Source organism: Notothenia coriiceps, unplaced genomic scaffold (assembly GCF_000735185.1).
Source record: "Notothenia coriiceps isolate Sejong01 unplaced genomic scaffold, NC01 NC01_scaffold00013590, whole genome shotgun sequence".
In the NCBI taxonomy this organism is placed as follows: Eukaryota; Metazoa; Chordata; class Actinopteri; order Perciformes; family Nototheniidae; genus Notothenia; species Notothenia coriiceps.
This window is the reverse complement of record NW_011346291.1, coordinates 365,950-387,722: the sequence shown is the minus strand read 5'-3', so window position 1 is coordinate 387,722 and position 21,773 is coordinate 365,950. Positions and strand designations below refer to the sequence as shown.

The 21,773-nt window shown below is 42.0% G+C and overlaps 1 protein-coding gene across 4 annotated transcripts in view; it reads left to right on the top strand.

The window, feature by feature from the left end:
* septin9b (septin 9b) overlaps positions 1–2,178 on the top strand; it is a 43,171-nt gene extending 40,993 nt beyond the window's left edge. For all 4 annotated transcript variants that reach the window (XM_010774122.1, XM_010774123.1, XM_010774124.1 and 1 more), the window contains exon 10: positions 195–2,178. In XM_010774122.1, coding sequence (XP_010772424.1) covers positions 195–411 — 217 coding nt within the window. In that variant the 3' untranslated portion in view covers positions 412–2,178. The remainder of the gene's footprint in view (positions 1–194) is intronic.
* The last annotated feature ends 19,595 nt before the right edge of the window (positions 2,179–21,773 follow it).

Sequence of the window (21,773 nt, the reverse complement as noted above, 5' to 3'; positions counted from 1 at the left end):
TGTTGATAGGGCTAGCTTAAACATTTAAATGAATAATAAGAAGCATGCTAAATCGTGAAATGTCTTTGTTGATTTTAAAAGGTAAATTAAAAAGAACATAATTAGGAAACCAATAAAACATATTACGCTTGTGTACATTTGCTATACTTTGGACAATACTCACTGGTGTTGTTATATGGTATTCTGTCTTTCAGGACACACATGCAGAACATCAAGGACATCACAGGCAGCATCCACTATGAGACGTATCGTGTCCGCCGGTTAAATGAATCCAACGCTCATTTCAAATCACAACCATCTGACCAGCCTGCTGTTCAGCCAAAGGCCAACGGTCAGCCCGAGGTGAAGCCCAGCGCTCCGCAGGCCAACGGAGTGGCTGCTAAGCACGAAGTCATGTCCCACGAGATGTAGAGTCAATATATGAGATCAGGACAGAGCCAGGCACAAAACATACACTCGCACATTTATTCTGTTTACATGAACAAGCCCACATGCACGCAAGCACACACTCAAGCTGTGAAGCTCATTTGTGTTTTCTAGAAGGACCCTTTTGCCCAAAACTAACCACAGGAAGTTCCAAGACACATGAGTCAGAGTAAATCCTAACAGTTATCTTTTGTGGGCTGTTTCCTCATTTTTTTTCCATCATAATAATTCTGAGCAGATTCATGTCTTCCCTGCAACATGACACATACTGTACAGAACCTGTTTTTATCGGCATTTAATCTACCTGTCTGCACAATAGAATCTAGACTCAAGATGTTCACAATAAGCCATTAAAGATTTAAGGTAATGGATAAACCAAAATATATCGAGATTACCCTGACTGTGCAGTGAAGTGCATAAGCCAGGAAAGTAAATAATTGAAAAAACAATGTACAAGATTGACAAAATGCACAGTATAATGGAAAAAGAGTGCCCCAAAACAGTTTTGTACAGAATGTACCTTTGCAGGATCTTGGGTTTAGTCATGAATTGATGTTCAGATGAGATGAAATAGTTAAAGATGAAATACATGATTTGAAATGATACCACATTGTCGTTAAAACTAGTACTAACTGTTGTGCCACTGGCCTGGTCCGCTTTGTGTTGTGTTGTATAGTTTTGTAGCGATAATAGGGTTAAGTAGGGAGATTTAGATTAGGTTAAGAGTACCATGGAGAAAGTTAAGATATTGTTGACACCTCCGCACTGCAGAATAATACTTTTTTAAGAAAACGAAAGCCGTGGCAGTGTGGGCAGCTTTCACAAAACCTTTTCCCAATGTCATTTTTCCGTTGTGTTATGATGTTTTTAAAACCCCTTTTTGCCAAACCACCCTGTCTCTTTCTATATAATGCCAAATGTTGTGTAATAATAATCTGGCATTTTACATTTCTCATTTACTATTGTATTTGTATTGCTGTTTTTCATGTTCTAATATTATTGTATACAATGGGAGGTGTGGAGGAGTCTGTGCAACTGCTCCCATGCGGCCATTTTGTCCATTATTTTCCTGACCAAATAAAAGTTTTTTGTTCTAAAGAGAAGCACATACAGTATATAAAGTTGATTTATGAATAGGTATTTATGTGTATGTTAAGTGTAATCAGTTCAATTCAACTTTCAACAATGTTGGTATCCAGAGGTTTTTGCAGGCTTTATACATGATGTGATCTTTTAGCTTTACATAGTGTTTGTGGTTAGTATCCTGCATTCATACAGTATGTTGTACCATGTTGGCTAGGCTGCACTATAACTAGCGCTGAAGTACAAAAGTTGTTTATGTTTGTACATTGATCATTGATAATCAAAACCAGTTCTACCAATAAAAAGCTTTTTGTCAGAGAGACACACATTGTGCCAAAAAACCTTAAACGACACCCAGAAATTAGTTTTTATTATATTTTTGAAAAATGTTTGCATTAATACAAACTCAAGGGATATATAATCGAGACATCTTATTTTCCTTACAAAAAAAGTGTGTTTTATGTTCAATTTACTACCCGAAAATATGCATACATACAATAAGAAGAGAAAATACTTTGAAAACCAATACTTATTGTCTTCAACGAAAGTTAATATGTTACACGTTGTTTACTGTTGTATAGTTTTTGTGTTATTTGTTACGTTATAATAGACTAAGGTTTTATCTTTGATATGCTATCTCAAATAATAAAGATTGATATTTTTATTGTTGAAATTGATTGTCTTGATTGTCAAAGCATATTTCATTGAAGGAGAGCTCTACTGGTGGTCTATGCTGGTGACTATTAATGCGAGTGATTGATTAGTGCAGAATACTGTATACTGTTTTCACATAATATTTTAGATTTCACCTTAGATTTAATTGATGGGGCAACATGTTTTTTTTTTATCAATAGTTGAATAATTAAAACATGTGTACACAAAAGTTGACAGGGGGATCATCATGTAATTGAGAAATAATTCATTTAACGTATCGCTTACTTCAGTACATTTAGAACATCCAATATGATGAATATCTCCTACCTATTCTGTATTGAAATACCTACATAATTATTGCTTTTCATTTTCATACAACAACAATATGATGGCATTGTGTGAAAAGAATCAGGGGAAAAGGTTGGACGTGAAAAAAAAGTTGCCAAACATTGTCATGACATGAAATCTGTTATTATTGCCTGAGAAATACATGGATGAAAATGCCACATTTCGGATAATTCTCATGTAGGCTATTAAATTACAACACTTTTTCAAACTGTCAAAAATACGCTTATCTGTTAACGTATTTGATGAAATTATTTAATGTAATGAGACCTGCTTATTTACTGACGGGAGTGGCTCACTTTTCCTGAGCGCAATTCATTATAGTTTGCCTTGATATAAAAAATAAAACATCCAGTACACTCTACACAATATTATCTTAACTGAGAGGAAATGGGAATTTGCAGCTTCATAGTGGGATCACAGCACTGGTTTAATAGGGATTCTCATTTACGCCTCCTGTCACACTACCCTGCTGATTATAATGTGTTAACAGTGTTGTTTGTGGGAGGTCATTGTCACCCTTTCACACATTGGAGCTCCTGCTGTGACTTTTCTTACCATCTCTATGTTGAGTTCATCGGTTTGAAACTCTGCTGTGCTGAGCCTGACAATGACTCAGCCAGGGGGACAATGACAAACGTGAAGGTGAGAGACAATGGAAGTTCTATACAAATCTGTATATATTGAACACTCACCTAATGTTGTCACTTCTATCCAAACTGTTTCCTAGGCAGACATCCTGAAGTTTGAAGGTGAGTGATAATGACAACTGTGACAGTGCTATGACAGCTCCACTGGCTGGCACACGTATAAACCCATTTGGTGGTGCATATGAACTGACATCTGTTCCCTCTCACTGATACAGTGAGAGGGATAATATGGTGACTTTTCCCAATGAAAATGTATGTATTAGTGCAATATATTAGACAGTAAAATGTGCTTCAAAGATTTAAACCATAACTAATCACAGTAGGCTATAAAAGCTCTTAATAAATATGAGTCGAACCAAGATTATCTCCAGCCAAAGCCTACACAGCTTTAGTTTTTACACGTCATCATGACAACAGGACCGATTTGTTTCGGAAACCAGATTGATTGCGGCACCGAGCGAGACTGTCTGAGCCAAACTGAGCCTTCAGGGCTTCTATTGAAGTTGCAGATTTGGAAAAACTCATAGACTAACTGTGGGAAAATAATAACTTGTAACCTGTTCAAAATGACAAATATAAATCTTTTGAACAAAATATGCCTAGATTGTATTTGACTTAGACTATAGCAATGTGGTCTAAATTTGGACAGGTGCCGACAATATTTGTGTTGCTTTAAATACAATGAACCTGCCTATGCTCTCATTTGGTATTTGAATGTGAAAGACAATTGACAATGACAATTTCCAAGATATTAGGTACACATAACTAAAACGAATGGTGTCTAATACATCATCTTCTCCACAAGCAAACTTCTATCTGAACTTTTATTTTGAAAAGCTTCCGTTCTAAACACAGCATCCTGGACCCGGGCCTTGGGTGTGTGTGCACCTTCTTATTATACATCCATGGTGTGCACCCTATGGTGTGCACTGCAGTCGTCAATCGATTATGAATCACGAATCGGCCACATGTGGTTCAAAAAAAGTTCTGTGCATATTTGATGCGAAAAAAGGACCTGAGCTCTAAAATGTTGAATCAAGTAAGTTTCTATACACTGTAGTGATCTCAGCACTACAAAACACACATTACACACATTGGCTTTTCCTGTCATTTCTGCACTTATTACAGCTCTTACAGGGGGCCGCAATCACTTGACTTTTAAAAGTATTCGTTTTTTGTAATTAGCATAATAAAGCCAGTTTGCTATTCGGAAAACGTTTTAGAAACAAGAGAAATAGAGACTTAATGTCTGACATGAAGTTAGGTGTGAATTATCAAATAAGATACCTGAAGGCTAGTTAGCTTATGTTTAGCTGCTAGCTAGCCTCCTGAGGGATATAGGGTAGCCTACCTAGCAATTAGTGGCTAAATAAAGCCTACTATGCAAACCATTATCTTCAGTTTTATGAGATCATCACATTGACAGGATCTCTTGAGGTTTTTCCCAGATGAAAAATACTAAAGACATGCAAGGTGTGCTGATTTACCTCTCTTATGCAAATTACCCTGTTAAGGCCAAAAATGGCTTCTGTGTGAGTAGAGTACATTTTTACTGTTACAGTATTCAGTAAGAAGTATTATCAAGTGAGAACCATGGTTTGTTGAATTACAGGACACCAACATGTAGCTCAATAATAGATTCTGCACTCTGCATGAAATCTGTTCAATCGTTCATCCATTCATCCCCCCAGCCCGCCTGAGAACTGCAATTTATCACATGCATTAGATGGTAGCTCAGATTGACTTATGTTATAGTTGTTTGAACAACTGAAGGTAGCAGTAAAGCTGGCTCCAAGAACTTGCAAATAATCAGTTGATTTTGACTCATCGAGGCTTTTATTTTTTATTTTACAAATGTAAAGTATTATGGCACGGGGAGGCTTTGAATATGTTTAACAGAGTTTTCCAGTATTGACAGATGCAACTACATGCAACATTTAGCAGCAAACTGTGAAAAACTAGGACATCTGAGTTAAATAGCTATTCCACAACACCTAACTACATGGCATGATTTGAAGTTACTTTATATCAGCTCAAGCAAGGTAGAGCTGACAAGCCTTTCAATCTGACAGCATGGTGAAATGTGTCATCTCTTTCTCTCATGGTGAGCGCTCTGCCTGCAGGTGTCTGGCTGGGCGTCGGGATCTGTGATGATGTGTCTGCTGGATGACAAAATTGGCAGGGCAGTTGGAGATAGACAAGGTATGAGTGTATGTTTTAAAAAAAAATTAGTTTGGAAATATTGCACAGGGGTTATAGCTCTTTCAATCGAATGAACAAGATGTCAATGGCTCAGTTGTACCTCTGTAATGATTATTTCTCAGAAAGGAAAGGTGACTTGCCTTTTCCCTCCAACACAGGGCTGCATTCGAAATGAATGCCAAATCTAACAGCAGGTACATTATGTGTCTCAGCTGGCTCATATCGCGTAATATCTTATTGCACTTCACCCACCACCATATGTGTGATGGCGGCACGATACCAGTGTTTCCTAGCAGGGTTAACAATGATTCACCTTGCATTTGTAGGAGTAGAGCATATCCACCATTCTGCTTTTTCCACCATTGTGATATAACAGTATCTTGCTCTGTAATGACTTATTATGGTTTATTAGGTATTCAATATATGCTTCAGTAAGCTACTATATATTTGTGTAATATACATATACTCCCTAATGCAAAAGGAAAGATCAGAGCCAGATCTTAGGAAAGGTAAGAGAGTAGGAGGAAAAAGAAAAAAACAACAGTGTTTAAAACACTACCTTCCTTGTTCCTTCACTGGCTCTGTCGTTACCAGGCAGAGTTCTTCCAGCCAGACAGCCAATGAGCCACCGGGCCAGCCAGACATCGAGCAAGCCAACCAGATAGACTTCCAGCCAGCCAGTTCACCATCTGCCTGGTAAGCCTATCGTGGAGCGAGCCAACGCCTGTCTGTACTGGTGTGGCACCACTGGCTAGTTTTCTGATTCTCTCAGTCCTAAACACACACGCACACTTTCATAGCCTGTGTTTCCTTCAGAGGTATTTGGATACACAGAACAGAAGAGAACTGTAATATCTGCCTATCCTCAGTCCACAACCGTCGGGACAACCCAAAACAAAAGATTGCTTCCCGTTGCCCAGCTCACACACTCCCTGCCTTTCTGCACAGCTCCTCCAAAATAATCGACGCAAGGTAATTTGGTAATTAATCGCCGTTCGTTAATGGCTTTGCATTTATTAAAGCTGTGCATGCTGACGATTGTGTTTTGTCTCATCCTATTCCCTCTGGGATAATCAGTACCTGGCCAACTTATTTACACAAATACAAATTTGTGTACGCAGAAATAGATACAGACCACTAGTATTCTCTAATCCTCTGCCCGATTTACCCTTGAGCCAAGCCAGCTAACTCTCCTGGACACGTAGCATGGCGCCCCCGTTGTTGTCGATGTATGCTAATGTTCAACATCCGTCTGTTCGTTTGCTTAATTTGGATTTTGCTTGTTTTCTAGCCATGTTCTCGCCCCTCCTACTCCACTTTTCCCTCCCTCCGCCCCCACCCACTCCTCATGCATCTCCTGTTTCTCCTCCTCTGCCACCTTGCCATCTCCTTCCTGCCGCTCTGACATCAGGAGTCTGCCTGGATCGCAGCCAGCTCTTGTGTGGCGAGGGTGTAGGGAGGGTCCCGTGCCCCGCCCCGTCCTGTCCGTATGCAAATTGGCCTTGTTTTGATTAAAAGACAGCTGCATATTTCATTAAAGTCACTAGTGGAGGTGGTAGAAAAGAAGGCATACCTCTCTGGGGAGGCAAAGGTTGTTTAGCTGGAGTGAATGTTGTGGGAGCTTCTGTTTAGTGCTGCTGAGGGGAACAAATAGCGAAGACAAAAGGGCTGCCAAGGGAATGCTTTGGGGTTTAATGGGGCTGACTGACTGGCACATCAGTTAAAGCTCACACTGATGCAGAGCGCAAGTGAATGTGCGTTGCATGATAACAGGAGCAATTGACAATGAAATATAGATCCCATCAGCCTTCAAGGTGCTTTGGCATGCCAAGGCAGCTGAGCTGCAACCCACCACTGCCAGGCTGTTGAGAAAAAAAAGTGTAAGCAATAAAGTGAGAAATGGTTTCTCATGTGGCCATCTTTTACTCTATGGTAGATAGCTATAGGCTGCCCGCTTGTGGGCCGGGTAAAGTAAAAACATTGTTTTCCCAATAGATATCTCAATTTTTCAGGGAGAAAAGTTGTTCTCTCAAAGTTGTCACCTTGTGTTCTGGCTTTTAAGTGTTTAACAGCACATTGAGTAGTAATAACAATGTATTCTTTGTATTCTCAAGATGTGTATTTGTAAATGGCAAAAGGTCTTTTTTTTTTTCTTTTTTCCCTTGTCATCTTTCTTGTTACTGGTGTAGGGTAGCAGTTACCCAACGAAAGGTGGTCCAGGGTGATGTATGGGTGGGTGGGCACCATGAGGTCAGAGGGTGGGAATAGGAAGGATGGGGGAGGATTTCTTGGCATCGAGCCAACTCCAGTGGAAATCAAAGACATGGGGAGGCAAGGGAGGATGGAGCGGTGGTTGCTCTGCATAATCAATCGGAAACAATAGAGGAACAGAGCAAGTGGTTCTGCCTTTCTTGACAAGGCTGATTGTATTTATGCAGGGATGGAAGTGAAGGGGGGAAAGGCATTAAAAGGGATTGGGTAGTGAGATGTGGGCAGGTGCAGGGAGTGCTGTAATGGGTGGCCCCCGCTGCAAAGCCAAGGACATATACCCAAGAGGAACTGATTGAATGCCATGCCAATAAAAAGAGGCAGTTTCATGCACCATTGACCGAGTTGGCATCCACACAGTCACACTGCGATGAAACCCCCTTCGAGGTCATGATAATGTGAATCACATTTTGTTCCTGCTCTGAGGAAAGAATTGAACCGCACCCTCAAAACTGTATTTTTTTTTTCTCTTACGGTTTGTGGCATATGTCTGATGTTTTCATTGTAGGTCAAAACATGGGGACAATCCGATTGTTGCTGTCTTTTCCGACAGAAATGAAAAGATCAGATTCTGACTCACAATACGTGGGAAAAATAATCAGATTTAAGCCTGCAGTGCGCATACAACTGGAGAGCTTGTCCTTTCATTTTCTCTGTTGGTAGAGCAGCATCTCCCGGAGAGGGCTAATAGAATGCTTGTCTTGTATCTTCCCAGTCATGAACTTTCCTCTGTCACAATTACATTCAGTCTGGAGGCCTGTGTGCATCGCAGACAAATACAGTTTATTAAAGCAAAGCAGTGAAACGCTTATGTTGAACTCGACAAGGATGTTCATCTGTATACCTCTAACATAGTCCTGATATCAGCAATAAAAAGTGCAGAACTAGTGTTTATACAGTATGTTTTATGAGTTTCTGGAAAACAATAACGGAACATCAGACGAAGATACAGTCCCAGCTGCTGTGGCAACACCATTTTAAATCCATTTCCTGTTTGTGCATTTCATATTTGTATGTGTTTCTTAGGTTTCAGTAATCTCTTGGTGACAACACAAGGAATTAATAACATATAAGTATATTTGATTCCAAACTAGTTCACCCTCAAAAGAAACAACACACCGCCTGTGAAGACTTCACAGACATCTATGAGGAAGGTATTTTTGAGTATTTTGAGGCAAAATACCAAATGCAGTTACCATAGAGGAATGTTGAATTGACCATTGACATGTTGCAGACTTGGAATATTTTGTTTTTCATTTATACATTAAGTTGTTTTAGACCTCAATTTTACTAGACTTTTTGCATGGTTACATAAGTGTTAAAAGGGGACATAACAGAAAGGTGAACAGCAGCTGTTGTTCGTGTAACACATTTTTTCAGTCATTTGTAAAGGATATGACTTAATTATTCATCACGTCTGAATGAGAAACTAAAGAAATAAAGTATTAGTGCCTCCTGCCATACTGACACAATTCTGTAGACTCCTTTTTTACCATGGCAGAGATTTTAGCTGCCGTGATGCACTTGATGAATTTAGTTAATTCTGAGAGATGAGCTAATTGTTTTGTTTTAAGTGACTTGCAGAGCAAATTACGCTTTTTTGGTGTGCAATTTAAACTGAGATAGCTTGAAGTGTTTGAGAAAATGTGCCTAATCAAAGAGACTGATTAAAAACAAAAAACTGTAAAACAAAACACTCCTGAAATACAGGTGGGTACAGATACTGAGCACGGGAAACATGTTTTTGTATCTGTGCTGCTGATGCTGCACCACTGCCTCCTGCTGTTTGTCCACAGCAGTAACATTTCAGGCCTGTTTCAGAATATGCAAAAAAGCTAATTTTCCACTGCCGGTTCTTGACATTAATGCATATACTGATTCACAAGCCCCCTTCGAGCCCTCTCCACGCCATCCACCTCGCCTCCTCGGCCCGCTGCTCACTCATGTTATCAATTCACTGTTTTCTCGAGGAAAATATAAGTTAAGCTCATCTTATTTACATTTATATGATCAGATTTTCTTCCTTATGGACGGTATGCAAATGTACCCTTTTCGAGTCTTAGCCACTGAGTGTGTAGATTTGTTGCCAGGGATGGAGGGGGAAACAATAATAACATTGGCCTCCATGAGGAAAGAGTCAGGATTTCTGGACCTCATGAATTTTGTAATGATCAATTTAGTTTACTGTACCTTTCCAAGACTTATCAGGAGATTTTGATCTAGGGATATATATATAACATGAGATTGATTTACACCTCGTCCATCTTACTTCCTTTCCTTTCTTTTTTTCCATTTTCTTCATCTAGTGGCCTCTACATTTCTCAGTTTGTGAGATATGGTGGGTGGTGCAGGGTGCGCTCAGGCATTGGTCACGTCTCTTAAATCCTCTTGTGTGTGGGAGCAGAGGGGGAATGAAAGGCAAATCTGAGGGCAGGCTGGATGAATGCAGTGAGCCTGCGCTTATTTGAAAAATATAAAAAAAACTATCTTGCTTGTGTGTATGTGCAAGTGAGAGCTAGACAGAAAATGTGTATGTAGGTGAATGCTTTACCTGAGTGAAACCTCTGAACCCATTGTGAATTGAATGGCAGGGCATTGCACTGCTTTGGTGTGTATGTGTGTGTGCGCGTGTGTTTCCGGTGGACGCCGGAGAGGGAATAGCACTAGAGCAAATTGCTTTCTGCCAGCATATTGCCAGCGCCAGTCTTTATTCCTCGGGATGGGGAGGCACGTCTCAGACGATTACAGCCCCCATTTCAGGCTCACACTGCTGGGCTGCCCTGCTCAACCCACAGCCCTGCTTCACAACACTCCCCTCTATACCATGCTATACCCTGCTTAATGAAATGCTGATGTGGATTATTTAAGTGACACTCCAAGCGAAACCTAATAATATAATCAGGTAATAAGAAATTAATTTTCTCCCTGGCTGCACTTGGACTTGGGTGTTAATACAGGGATGGGGAAGAGAAATCTTCCGGCAAATGTTGGTGAGGGAGCGTTGTTGGTAGTACTACCTCTCCCTCTCTCTCTCTCTCTCTCTCTTCTTTCCTTCTAGGTGCATCAACATTTCTCATGACACACTCCGGCGATTCGATAGCCACCTCCATGCACCCATTCACACGGCCCATGCTCCTGTGCACATACAAATTTGCAGAGGCACACAATAACAAGGATCTCTACACCACTGAACTGTAAATGACCAAAGCAAGGAGACCATTTGTGACACCCACACACAACTGCACACAAACACTCTCACACACATGCTGTCAGTGATGTCCCCCACAGGCTGACATTGTGAGTGGCGGTGCTGGCATTGGCCTGCAGCCTGGACTGATGTGTGTACAGATGATGGTTCATGTCAGTAAGAGAGAAGCATCTTGCTGTGCTTGTGACCCACTAAAAAACGTCCTCACTCTTGTTACTTTTTTATCTCTCTGAATGCATCTTTTTCTCCCTCTCTCGATCTCGGTGCCCGCCGTCATGTACTTAATTAGGAGGCAGGAGTCCATCGGTGTCAGTGCTTTGGTGTTTTATTGTCCCCCCCTGGCCCCCAATGGAGAGACATCAATAACCCTCCCCCACAACACACACAACACACACACACACACATACATACTACGTGCCATAGTTTCCATGGCCCGGCCTGCTCTTGCCTGGCATAGCCATCCATCTCTCTGTGCGTTGTCCCCCCCTCCACCTCCTCCCCCTCCTGAACTCACCACCCACCCGATGGCTGCTCTCTCCTCCTCTTCCATCACTCCCCCTCCCCTCCTCCCCTCCCCCTCCTCTCCATCCCCTGCCATCGCCTCTCTACCTGAGAGCATTTGTCATCCCGTCGCTCTGCGAGCTGCGGCCGACGCAATGAAAGAAAGACTTAAAAAAAAAAAAGAACTCAGCGGCAATATGCAAAAATGCAAAAAGGTAGATGCGGGTTGCCCTGGCAACGGCTCCGAGTTTATTTCCAACCGCTGATGGAAATCAATGTCATGTGCCAGGCAGGCAGGCACCTCCGTCCTCTGGAAAATTAGAAAAAGAAGGAGGGGGGGGGGACTGAAAGGACAAAGAAAAATGCAGAGGAATAGAAATCAGGTTTTTCTCCTTTCTGCACCTTAAGGACTCCTGACTTTTCTTCAAAGGAGCTCAAGGCATGCAGCGTGTCATTTGTTTGCCCCTGTGGGTCGCTTTTTGCTTTTGTTTCTGCCTTTGCATTCACCATAAAATCCGTCCCTCCTATGCACATTTAACAACGCCAGCGGCCTTTTCTCATTTGTTTATGTTAAAAGAAGAAAAAGCAAACTCGCTGCAAGGGCGCCAAATCAAAAAGATAAATAAGGGTGCTGGAAGAGGGAGAGGGGGAGTGGTGGAGGAGGGGCGGGGGGTCTGTGTGTCTGTATGTGTTTCAACTGGCCCAACAACTGAGTAATGTGTTATGTGATTCCAACCAGCAGCTTCACACAACAATAGACATTTGACTTTCTGATATGCTAAGATGTAGCACTATGACAGGATTAGCTGGTTGGATCTAAACAGGGGAAAGCAGATTTTTGGATCACTGCCAATATCTAAAAAGAATAAAGATGAATAAGTCTGATTAACAAGATAGAAGTAAGTGTAGAGTGTTTCCTAAATCTGCTGACCATGTTCTTAAACTCCAAAGAGGCTGCACTGACAGGTGGAACATTTTGAACAGTTGAGTAAGAAAAAAGGTGTCCTCAGCTTGTGCTGTATTGTTTAAGACCTCTTATATAATTTATCCACTGCTTAGATGTTATTCAATTGCCCGTCTACAGCCAGCTGAGAACAGGTGTGAATATTCCCCAAATGGTGAATCAGTTAGTTAGTCTGAGACCTGTGTAGTGCATAGTCATGCTTATGACATGACAAACGTAATACTTCTTAATAGATTTGTCAAAAGTTGACACAGTTTGATGTGTACAGTATAAACAAGTTCAGTAGTTGCAGTTAGTTGATACAGTCGAATGGGAACTACTTTTGGCCTTACATGTATGTTATAATAGTAAGTGTTGCACAGCTGTAAACCAGTGTGTTATTGTCTCACGTGCTACGGCCATTAATGCTGCAACATTCTCAAAACATCGGCCTGGGTTGGACTAACAGTAATGTTTTGATTCAGAGAGCAGCATATTTTTGTAATCACTGCTGACAGTGAGAGATATATAGAATTCATTTCCTTAGGTTGGAATCAATAACCCATAAACTCTTAATTTATAGTACGAACTGCTACAGCCACCAGAGGCTCTCTCTGACGGGCCTTGCATCACTGTGGCAGGCTGCTGTGGAATAGATGGGCCATGCATGCAGAGCCAATCGGTTCTCTACCTCATTTGCATACCTAACATGGCGTTCACACTCCAGTTGACACATTTGCAACCCGCCACTTATCCCATTACCAGCTGTCCCTGGTTGCAGTGTTGTTTGCTGTGTCGGCACTCTTTCTGGGCTGACTGGCCGGCTCATTCCCTGCTGAGTTTTGCGTCGAGGCATTCGCAGGTTGTTTGGATGCAGCTGGACTCAACACAACTGTGCTCACAGGCGAGTAGGCACTGACACACATGCAAGTCTTACAACTGCATTCTTACAAACACAAAACATGTGCACAGCATTTCGGTAATACCTGTTGAGGGATGACTAAAGAAAATGTATATTCAACCTTTAAGATAAATGTTCAATTAATTAGGCAACATTTTCGAATGACGTCATCATTATTAAGTATATGTTATTGAGCAGCGTTCCCTGAATATCTTACAACTCAACCAAATATATTACAGTACTCTAGTAGTACAAATACTAGAGTAATGTTAATAATGAAAACCCAGCAAAAGAAGGCAAAGAGGGAAAGTGTTAAAAACAATCTTTTTACTAAGCTACGTCAGTAATTAGCAAAACCTGCCGACGTATTACAACTATCGGGGGGGCTTATGTCAGATCACGTTAAAGGTTTATTTCTGTTGTTCTTGATTCAGGTTAATGTGAGGCATATGAATAAAAAAGCTGAGTAAACCACATTATCCCCCCTAAACACACACACACACTCAAACACACACATGCAGAAGGTCTCCCAAGCCACCCCCGTCTTTTTGTGAGTTGCTAATGTGGGGGTATTAATTTGTCATTAAAGGTTTAATTTTGTTGGCTGTTTTAATTTGAGTCTTAAATAAACTCCCTAGACCCTGCAGCCATTTTTGCATCCCTACCCTCCTTCCTTCCCTCCCTCCCTCCCTTGCTCCCTCACTGCTCCCCTCCCCTTTTCTTCTCATTCTCTCTTTGGAGAGGGCAGCATTACAGTATAAGTAAAATTGGTTCCCCTCGGCAACAAAGGATGAGCTACCTTGCTCACCTTGGACACCGCTGCAGGATATAGTCCGCTACTGTCTGAGAGCCACAATGACATTATCCTTTTCACTGCAGAGAGAGTTACAGCATGTTGTTGTGAACCAAGTCTTTCAGAGCTTTCTGATTCTACAGCAGGGGGTCCTTATATCTTTCACACAGGACTTACATGATATTGTAAAGCTGTGTTATCAAATGGCTGTGTAAATCAGCTTACAACAAGACTCTGAACTCAATGAACTCAAACTCGCCGAGCAGATTCTCCATGGTGGAGGGCTGCAGCTCAATGCTGTATATGTCAACCACAGATTTTCTGATAAGATCATTTTCCACCCGGCACATCTATTTTTGATGTGCTGTGTTGGTGGTGAACTGAATAGATGAATATTCATGAATGTGCTGAAAGCCTATATGTATCATAGTGATTTCCATCCGTGTCATCAAGCTAGTCAAATGACACACTCACATCTCCATACGGCCAGACAGTCCCCTCTTTCTCCTTAATTAATGACGGTGAGAAAAATGTTTCTTCTTCCAGGGAAATTGGCTCCTTCAAGACGGAATCGCTGCAGATGGTAATGGGAAGTGATCATTCTGGACTTGTTGGTGGAATTCATACTCCCCATCATTTGGCCACACCTCTTTATGTAACTCGTAAAACCGAGGTTGTAAATACTTGAAGATGTTGATTTTATCCTGCAGTGGTTAAAATATGGAAAGTGAAATCTGATTGGATAGGCTTTCACCCATGTGTTTTACTGTTACAATCATAGCCTACATTGAACTAAAACACATTCATTCATCTTTTAATTATGAATTGACAGGATGCAAAATTCACTTTTTTTGTCCCACGGCTGAATGGCTAGCTAACGTTCAAATTGTATAAGCAACTCATTAGGTTACCATTGCTGAGGGATGCATATCAGTCACATGCACATTAACTTGTAGCCTTAATGGGGCTAATTGTGTGCCCTGTACATTGTCAAACTAAAGTCAGCACACAACTGGATTGTACCAACTCGGTCTCCTCTAAATTATGTTTATTTGCTAATAATTTCCAACAGCCAGTTCACCCGAGAATGCCACCTTTAATGTTTTTAATCTTCACAATGAGGAAGCCTTTTCTTAATGAGCATATGTTGTTAACTGAGGATATCATTGTTGTTCTTATAGTTTTTTGTTCTACAGAAATAACATGCTTGTGACCCAGATACCAAACAGTTGAAAGTTTCTTAATGAAGAAAGTTTGGTCTTCTAATTCTTGTACATTTGACATTTGTATGATGTTGCCGGGATGCTTAACTGGCATTTTCCAGTTAACTACATGTTACACCTACAAAGACCCCCCACCCTGCGCTATTATAAGATAAAACACATCTGACAGCGGGCAGATCTGCTGAATTACATGTCATGCATTCTACTCATCATCCATGGCCAATCTGGGCAAAGAATCTCTTCTTCATCTTCAGAGATGAAAACGAAGATCAGGGGAAGGGCGGATAACTCTCAGAGAAAAGAATAAAGGGCGGAAGTAAGGATACGCGGGAAAGCTGACATTAGGGTCAAGTGCTGATCTGGCATCACATTTCCCTTTCAAATCCATCTATATGCATATGCTCACATGCACACATGAGTCCGAAGTGCACGTGCGGCGCTGCACGCCCACATGCTCTGCTTGGAAACCTGCCAGAGAGAGGTTAAGTCGCACTGAGACAAAAAGCAGATGGATGAAATCAAATGAGTAAAAGAGAATATTGGAAATGATTTAACTGTGCTTATGCATGTGTGTGTGTGTGTGTGTGTGTGAGCAAAGGGAGACAGAATCTACTCAGGGTGGAGGTAGTAGTTCACTGACAGACTGCGCGGCCATGCTCAGCCAGTTCATTGCTGTCATTCCTTACATCTTTTGACATTTTCAATTATGTCTTTCACACATGGCTGGGCGCCTGTTTTCCCCCCTCTATGCTCCCCTCATCTTCCTCCTCTGCTTTTCTCTCGCTCTCCCTCTTTCCCTATTCTGTACCTCCACCTTCATTCCATTTCCTTTTTAAGTGGCCGCTCCCTCCTTGTTTTGTGCGTCGGCCCTTTTCATATGTGGGGGTCAGCTAGCCCACGGATCCCATTACTCCCCCTGCTCTTTCTCTGATGGAGGGAGCAGGGGACGGCGGGGTGAGCGAGGAATAGGGCATGCCGAGGAGGGAAAAGGATGCTGTCAGATATGTCAAGGAGTCCTGTTCAATTTATCCGCTGATCCTGAGGGGGGACCTCACAGGGCGAGGTTCAGAAAGTATAGGTATTCTTGTGTTTAGGACTTTACTGTTACTGAGAGGAGATTTATATTTGGTTGTGATATCTAAAGGCGTTTCCATTTGTTCTTAGTTTCACTTCTGAACTCTTCCTGTTATTGGTGGCACTGCTAATATTACCTTTTGTGTGTAAAACATAGACTTTGATGATATAAATAAAAAGAATTGCAGACAATGTTAGAACAAAAGCACGTTTATGCATTAGCTGTGCTTTTGATGAACAGTTGTGGGGCCTGTTAACTCACTGCACACAAACTGCACAGCTTCAAACAGCAGAAAGACAGTTATATATGCTCATCCTGTAAAACATGATACAAGTAGTTGAAATTAGACACTGAAATGCTGCTTACATATCCCTGATGAGGCCCATTCTGCCTGCATAATGAGCATTTTTACTTTGGATATCAGCATAGTTTGGGTTTGAACTACTGACCAGTGCCAACTCTATACATAGTTTAAGGTTGTTTGGAATGACTTATAATTAGAAACTTGAGATGTTAAATGTTGGTATCACTGCTTTTGGGTAACAGATCTGATTTATTCCACCTGTTATGTTATTGACATGACGTTAGATTCAACATAAATTCTATGATAGGAAAAGCCATGTCAGTTATTGTCGAATGCATTCAACACTGTAGATACACAAAACACTGATTGATGGATTGGCATTGTGATGAATTATTAATGAGGACATGATGTTTTCCTCCGGTAAAAGCGTCAGAGGACGCAAAACATCCATAATGCACCCATGCAAGCAGGAATCATTTACCTGCTGGACCAACTGATGGATTTACTAATTGATTGATTATCAGACTGACTAATTGATTGGTTTCGTAATGAGAGGAAAACACATTTTTCTACATTAAAGCAAACTGGGGGGGGATTCCCATTGCTGGCAGCCATGATGTAATGCGTAGGTTTCTAACGACCTCAGCATAATCACCACCATTATGAAATAGCCCTCTCTCAAAACGACTTTATCATCAGTGTTGCATACTCATGCCTACAGCCATCGCTCATTCGTCCTCGTCAGCCAAACAGATAACCGATGCTTCTGCAAGATCTGCAGCCAGATCCCAGCAGGATCTCAGCAGGCCGCCAGCAAAGCTTTGTTCAGACCGGGCGGGGAAAAGTGTTTGTGTGTGTGGGTGGTAGTCGACTTTTGGTGTTGCCCAACTGGCTGTACTCGCTCCCACCATGCAGGGGGCAGTCAAGGAGATGGGAGGCCAGATTGCTATTTTTCCAGGCTAATCACAGGAGTAGGTTGCCAGGTTTCCCCCTGCTTATCCCCCCCTCTCCTGCTGACTTTTAACCCTAACTCTCCAGCAGGAGATTCCTCTCTTGGCACGAGGGAGGTGGAAAAGCGGGAGAAAAAAATGGGGTAAGCCAGTGGCGCAACCTGAACAAGACAAATGGGGGGGAGTCGTGGTCAAGGGCTGATTAATGAGCCTTTAATTTAATCAGCAATTCCCATCTCGCCAGGGCCTCTCCACGTGGCTCTGTAGCAGCTTATTATATTTAACAAGTATGTGATCTCCCACTTTTCCCTTGCTCTCTTTCTCCCTCTTTCTGTCTTTCCGAGTTCCTCTTTTATAGCGAGCTCTTATCTGTGTCAGAGTCAGGGATGTGAATAGAGAGGCAATGATTAATGAAGATTTAAGACCTATGAAGGATGTCTAATCACTCTCTCTCTTCCTCTACCTCTCTTTCTCGCTCCTTAAACAAAACTGACTGCTGTGGACTGAGTTTCAGACCGGGAAGCTGCTGTGATGTAGCCAATTACAGTGATGAATGCTCAAAGATGGCCCATGACACTTATTTTATATTGTAAGATCGGAGGTGAGATGAGAATGAAAGTGTGTGTGTGTGTGTGTGTGTGTGTGTGTGTGTGTGTGTGTGTGTGTGTGTGTGTGTGTGTGTGTGTGTGTGTGTGTGTGTGTGTGTGTGTGTGTGTGTGTGTGTGTGTGTGTGTGTGTGTGTGTGTGTGTGTGTGTGTGTGTGTGTGTGTGTGTGTGTGTTAATCCTGCACATTTGTATCTTCTGTCTTTAGTTTTGGTTGACTTGTTTCTCCACACAGAACATCTTTTACACACTCACATTTCAACAAAAAGACTCATATAATTATATTATCTGATAGTATTACTTATTTAATTATTTTGCACATGAGCTTTTCTTGCAAACAGTCTTATCATTTGCCTAATATTGAATAAATGATAAGCCTGCCTGTGTAAGTTTCTGTTTTGCGTATGTTACTCTACCGTAAGCCACATATTCTCCGACTTGAACATTTTAATTGCGACACTTGCCCTTTATTTAAACATGATTGGTCTTATTTTTATAGTCTTGCACATTAGTCAAACTTCAGTTAGGAAGACTCTCTTCATGCTATATCGTTTTATTCCAATTTAAAGATAATACTTTCCCACTTTGAAGCCATCAAATCACTTCAACCATTCATAGTTCACCACAACCTCAGTGAGCCAATCATCTCTCGCTGTCAAACTTGAATATAACATATCCTTTCTCTGTTTCTTTGCGCTGTCATTTCAGTGTCCGATCAATGCAACCCACTACAACAAAATCCATCAAGCAAAACCACCTGTCCACCTGTCCAAGTCCACAACACATCCATTCAGACTTGCTGCTTCATCCAATCCCTCACCTTTTCCTCTTGTGCACTTTAGATACAATGAATACAATTCTTTATAAGCACTTCTTTCATGTTATCTTTCATTGTTTTAATACCATGGAACTCAACAAGGTAATTGCTGAGATTTGGCAACATACTGACAGCTCAACGTATTTCATTATAGAAAAAACATAATAACTATATTTATTATTTGACAATTCAATGGTGGATGTTTTGCGTGTTTGTCAAATGTTGTAACACCACTGTGTATAGATTGTCCAGCCCTATAATGGCAGCACGCTTAAACCTTACCTTACACAAATACTGCGAATGCCCTCGCTCACATTTTGGCTGAATAAAACCGCACACACAGCACCTTTTTTCCATAGCAGAAGCAGTTCGTTTATTTCTAGATAATTAGAAGTGGTGGCAGGTATAAAAAAAAAAGAAAAGAAGTGATGGAATAAGAAAGGCTTTGTAGTGAGTCGGAATAGAGATGAGAGAAGCTCTTTAATTCTGCCTCTGATTACTAAGTGGCTCCAACCATTATCTTTACACAGTGAATAGCATAACACCATAAAGGTAAAATGTGACTCATCCATCCCCGCCCGTTATCACTGTCAATGGCTTATGGGAGCCGCCCCCTCATCCCCCACTCAACCCCATCCATCCCCTCACAGATTGACACAGTGCCTACTTAACATAGCTCCTCAGAAAGTGCTTTTAAATTGTGTGTGTGTGTACAGTAGATGTTTACACATACTTTACATTGGAAACATGTGGATATATGTTTTCAAGAGAGACTTTTGTGTATGCATGAAAATGTGTCTTTTTAAGAGTGTGTGTGCACCAGGTCATTCCATATGTGTCTTCTCTCAATCGTAGAAAAGGGTAGGAGTATGTAGGTCCCCTCTCCCATCCTCTGCCATGGGGCTCCGAGAGGTATGGCCTCCCTTATTGCTGTTGAAAAGCCCCATCAGTGCCAGGCGCTCTGATTTATGTCCATGAACCCCCTCCACCTCCAGCTCCTTTCCATTAAGCTTTACAATATTCCCCCCCCATTGTTCAGCTCCCGGCGTTATCGGCCCTACCCAGGCCTGTCGGCAAGACCTGCCCCACACACAATCACGACAGGAGCAGCGCGAGGAGACAAGGGGCGGTCGGGGGGGGGGGGGCTGATAGGACGGAGCGAGAGATCGAAGAGGTGGGGTACAATAGATAGGAAGAAAAGGAGGGGAGGGAGTGAGAGCGCTGGGATGAAGAGGGAGATAGAGAAGTGGCAGGCAGAGACGGGTGGGGGGAGGAGAGGAAGATAGAGGGGGTGTGATGAGAGGAGGAGGTGGAGGGCAGCATGTTGAAGGAGTACAGAAATGGGAGATGTCCATCTAAGCCTTAGGTTTTATTGTTCCTGACAGGATGGAGGTGGTGGTTCAGGACGAGGGGACATAAGTTAGGCAAAGTGCGAGTGAGGGACTAAAACGAGGAGGGGTGTGGATGCCGTTTTGGTTGCATTACCGTGGGACATTCTCTGTGTATGTCCATTAAGATATAGATGTTATTGCCTCAGAATGGGTTGCTGTGTGCTCAGTGGCAGAGATAAGGTGACGGTGCTAGCGAGTGAAGCTTTTGATACAGACCCCAATTTGTCAATTCCATACAGCTTTATTGCCTCGAAGAAAGGTTGGATGGAGGGCCTCGTCGATGCACTTGGTTCTACGTAGGTGCCTTTCACACTGAAGTTTACAATATAGCACGGGCAGATACAACGGAGTCGTTAAGTGCGGCACAATGAACGCTTAAAAGGCAGCCTGGAAGAAAGGTCGAGAGGGCTACACGAGCAGAATGTGAATGAGGGAGGACTATTTAAAGAGAATCAGGATCGATGCCTGTCCTGATGATGTGGTTGCAAAGACAGAGCACGTAAAGGTTGTTTGCGAGGGTGCAGCGTTGAAAGTTCCTGCTGCTTAATGAGAAATGTGCCGGTTATCTAAGCTCACAAACAGTGCAAGGTAACTTTTCGAAGATGGCACTTAAAGTTGTATTTCTTTTGTTAAAAATGCAAAGCCAATCCATTATAGTGTCTTTGTAAATCTGGAATGTATTCTTCCTCCTCACCTTCTCTAAATGGTTGCCACCTTGACTTACCTCACCCCGGTTCTAATTGTAACCAAAGACAATCGCTCACAATTGGCAAAAATGTCCTATTATTTCTGTGCTGAATATGCCTACCCAGACAATGACATGGTACATTTAAAACGAATTGCAAATTGCCCTCATTTTGTATGCGGGGGCCTCTTCTCCCTTGAAGAGCGGGATCCTTCCTGTAAAATATCTTTTTGACATATACCTTTTTAAGAAGAGGATGATGAGAAAGCTTGGATGAAAAGAAAAAGAGGAAGGAGAGAGGACGAGGTGGGGCGGGTGGCGGATCGGCTTGCTTGCTTTCAACTCTGTGGAGGATAAGGGGGAAGAAGTTTTAATATCTCTAAATCAGCGGCTCGATATTGAAAGTGTCATCTAATTGAAAATGATTTAGGACACCGGGCCCGCCTGGCAATCGTATATAAATTCACTCCTGACACCAGCTCCAAAGTCTCTCTATTTCTACTTTATGAGTCATTTGCATGGTGAGGGCCTTGGAGAGTATAAACCATGCAAATGATATGGAGCGCCGCACAAGGTGATGTATCCCCTCCCCGCTCCCTCCCTCCCTCTCCTCCTCCATCTCTCTCATTCTCCCTCTTAGCCTCAGGAGAAATGCTTTCTGCTTTGGTGCTGCCTTTGTCCAGAAAGTCATTTATTTCTCTTGTTGTTCGCTCGCTTGCTATTTTACAGCTTGCCGCATAGGTTGGGGGG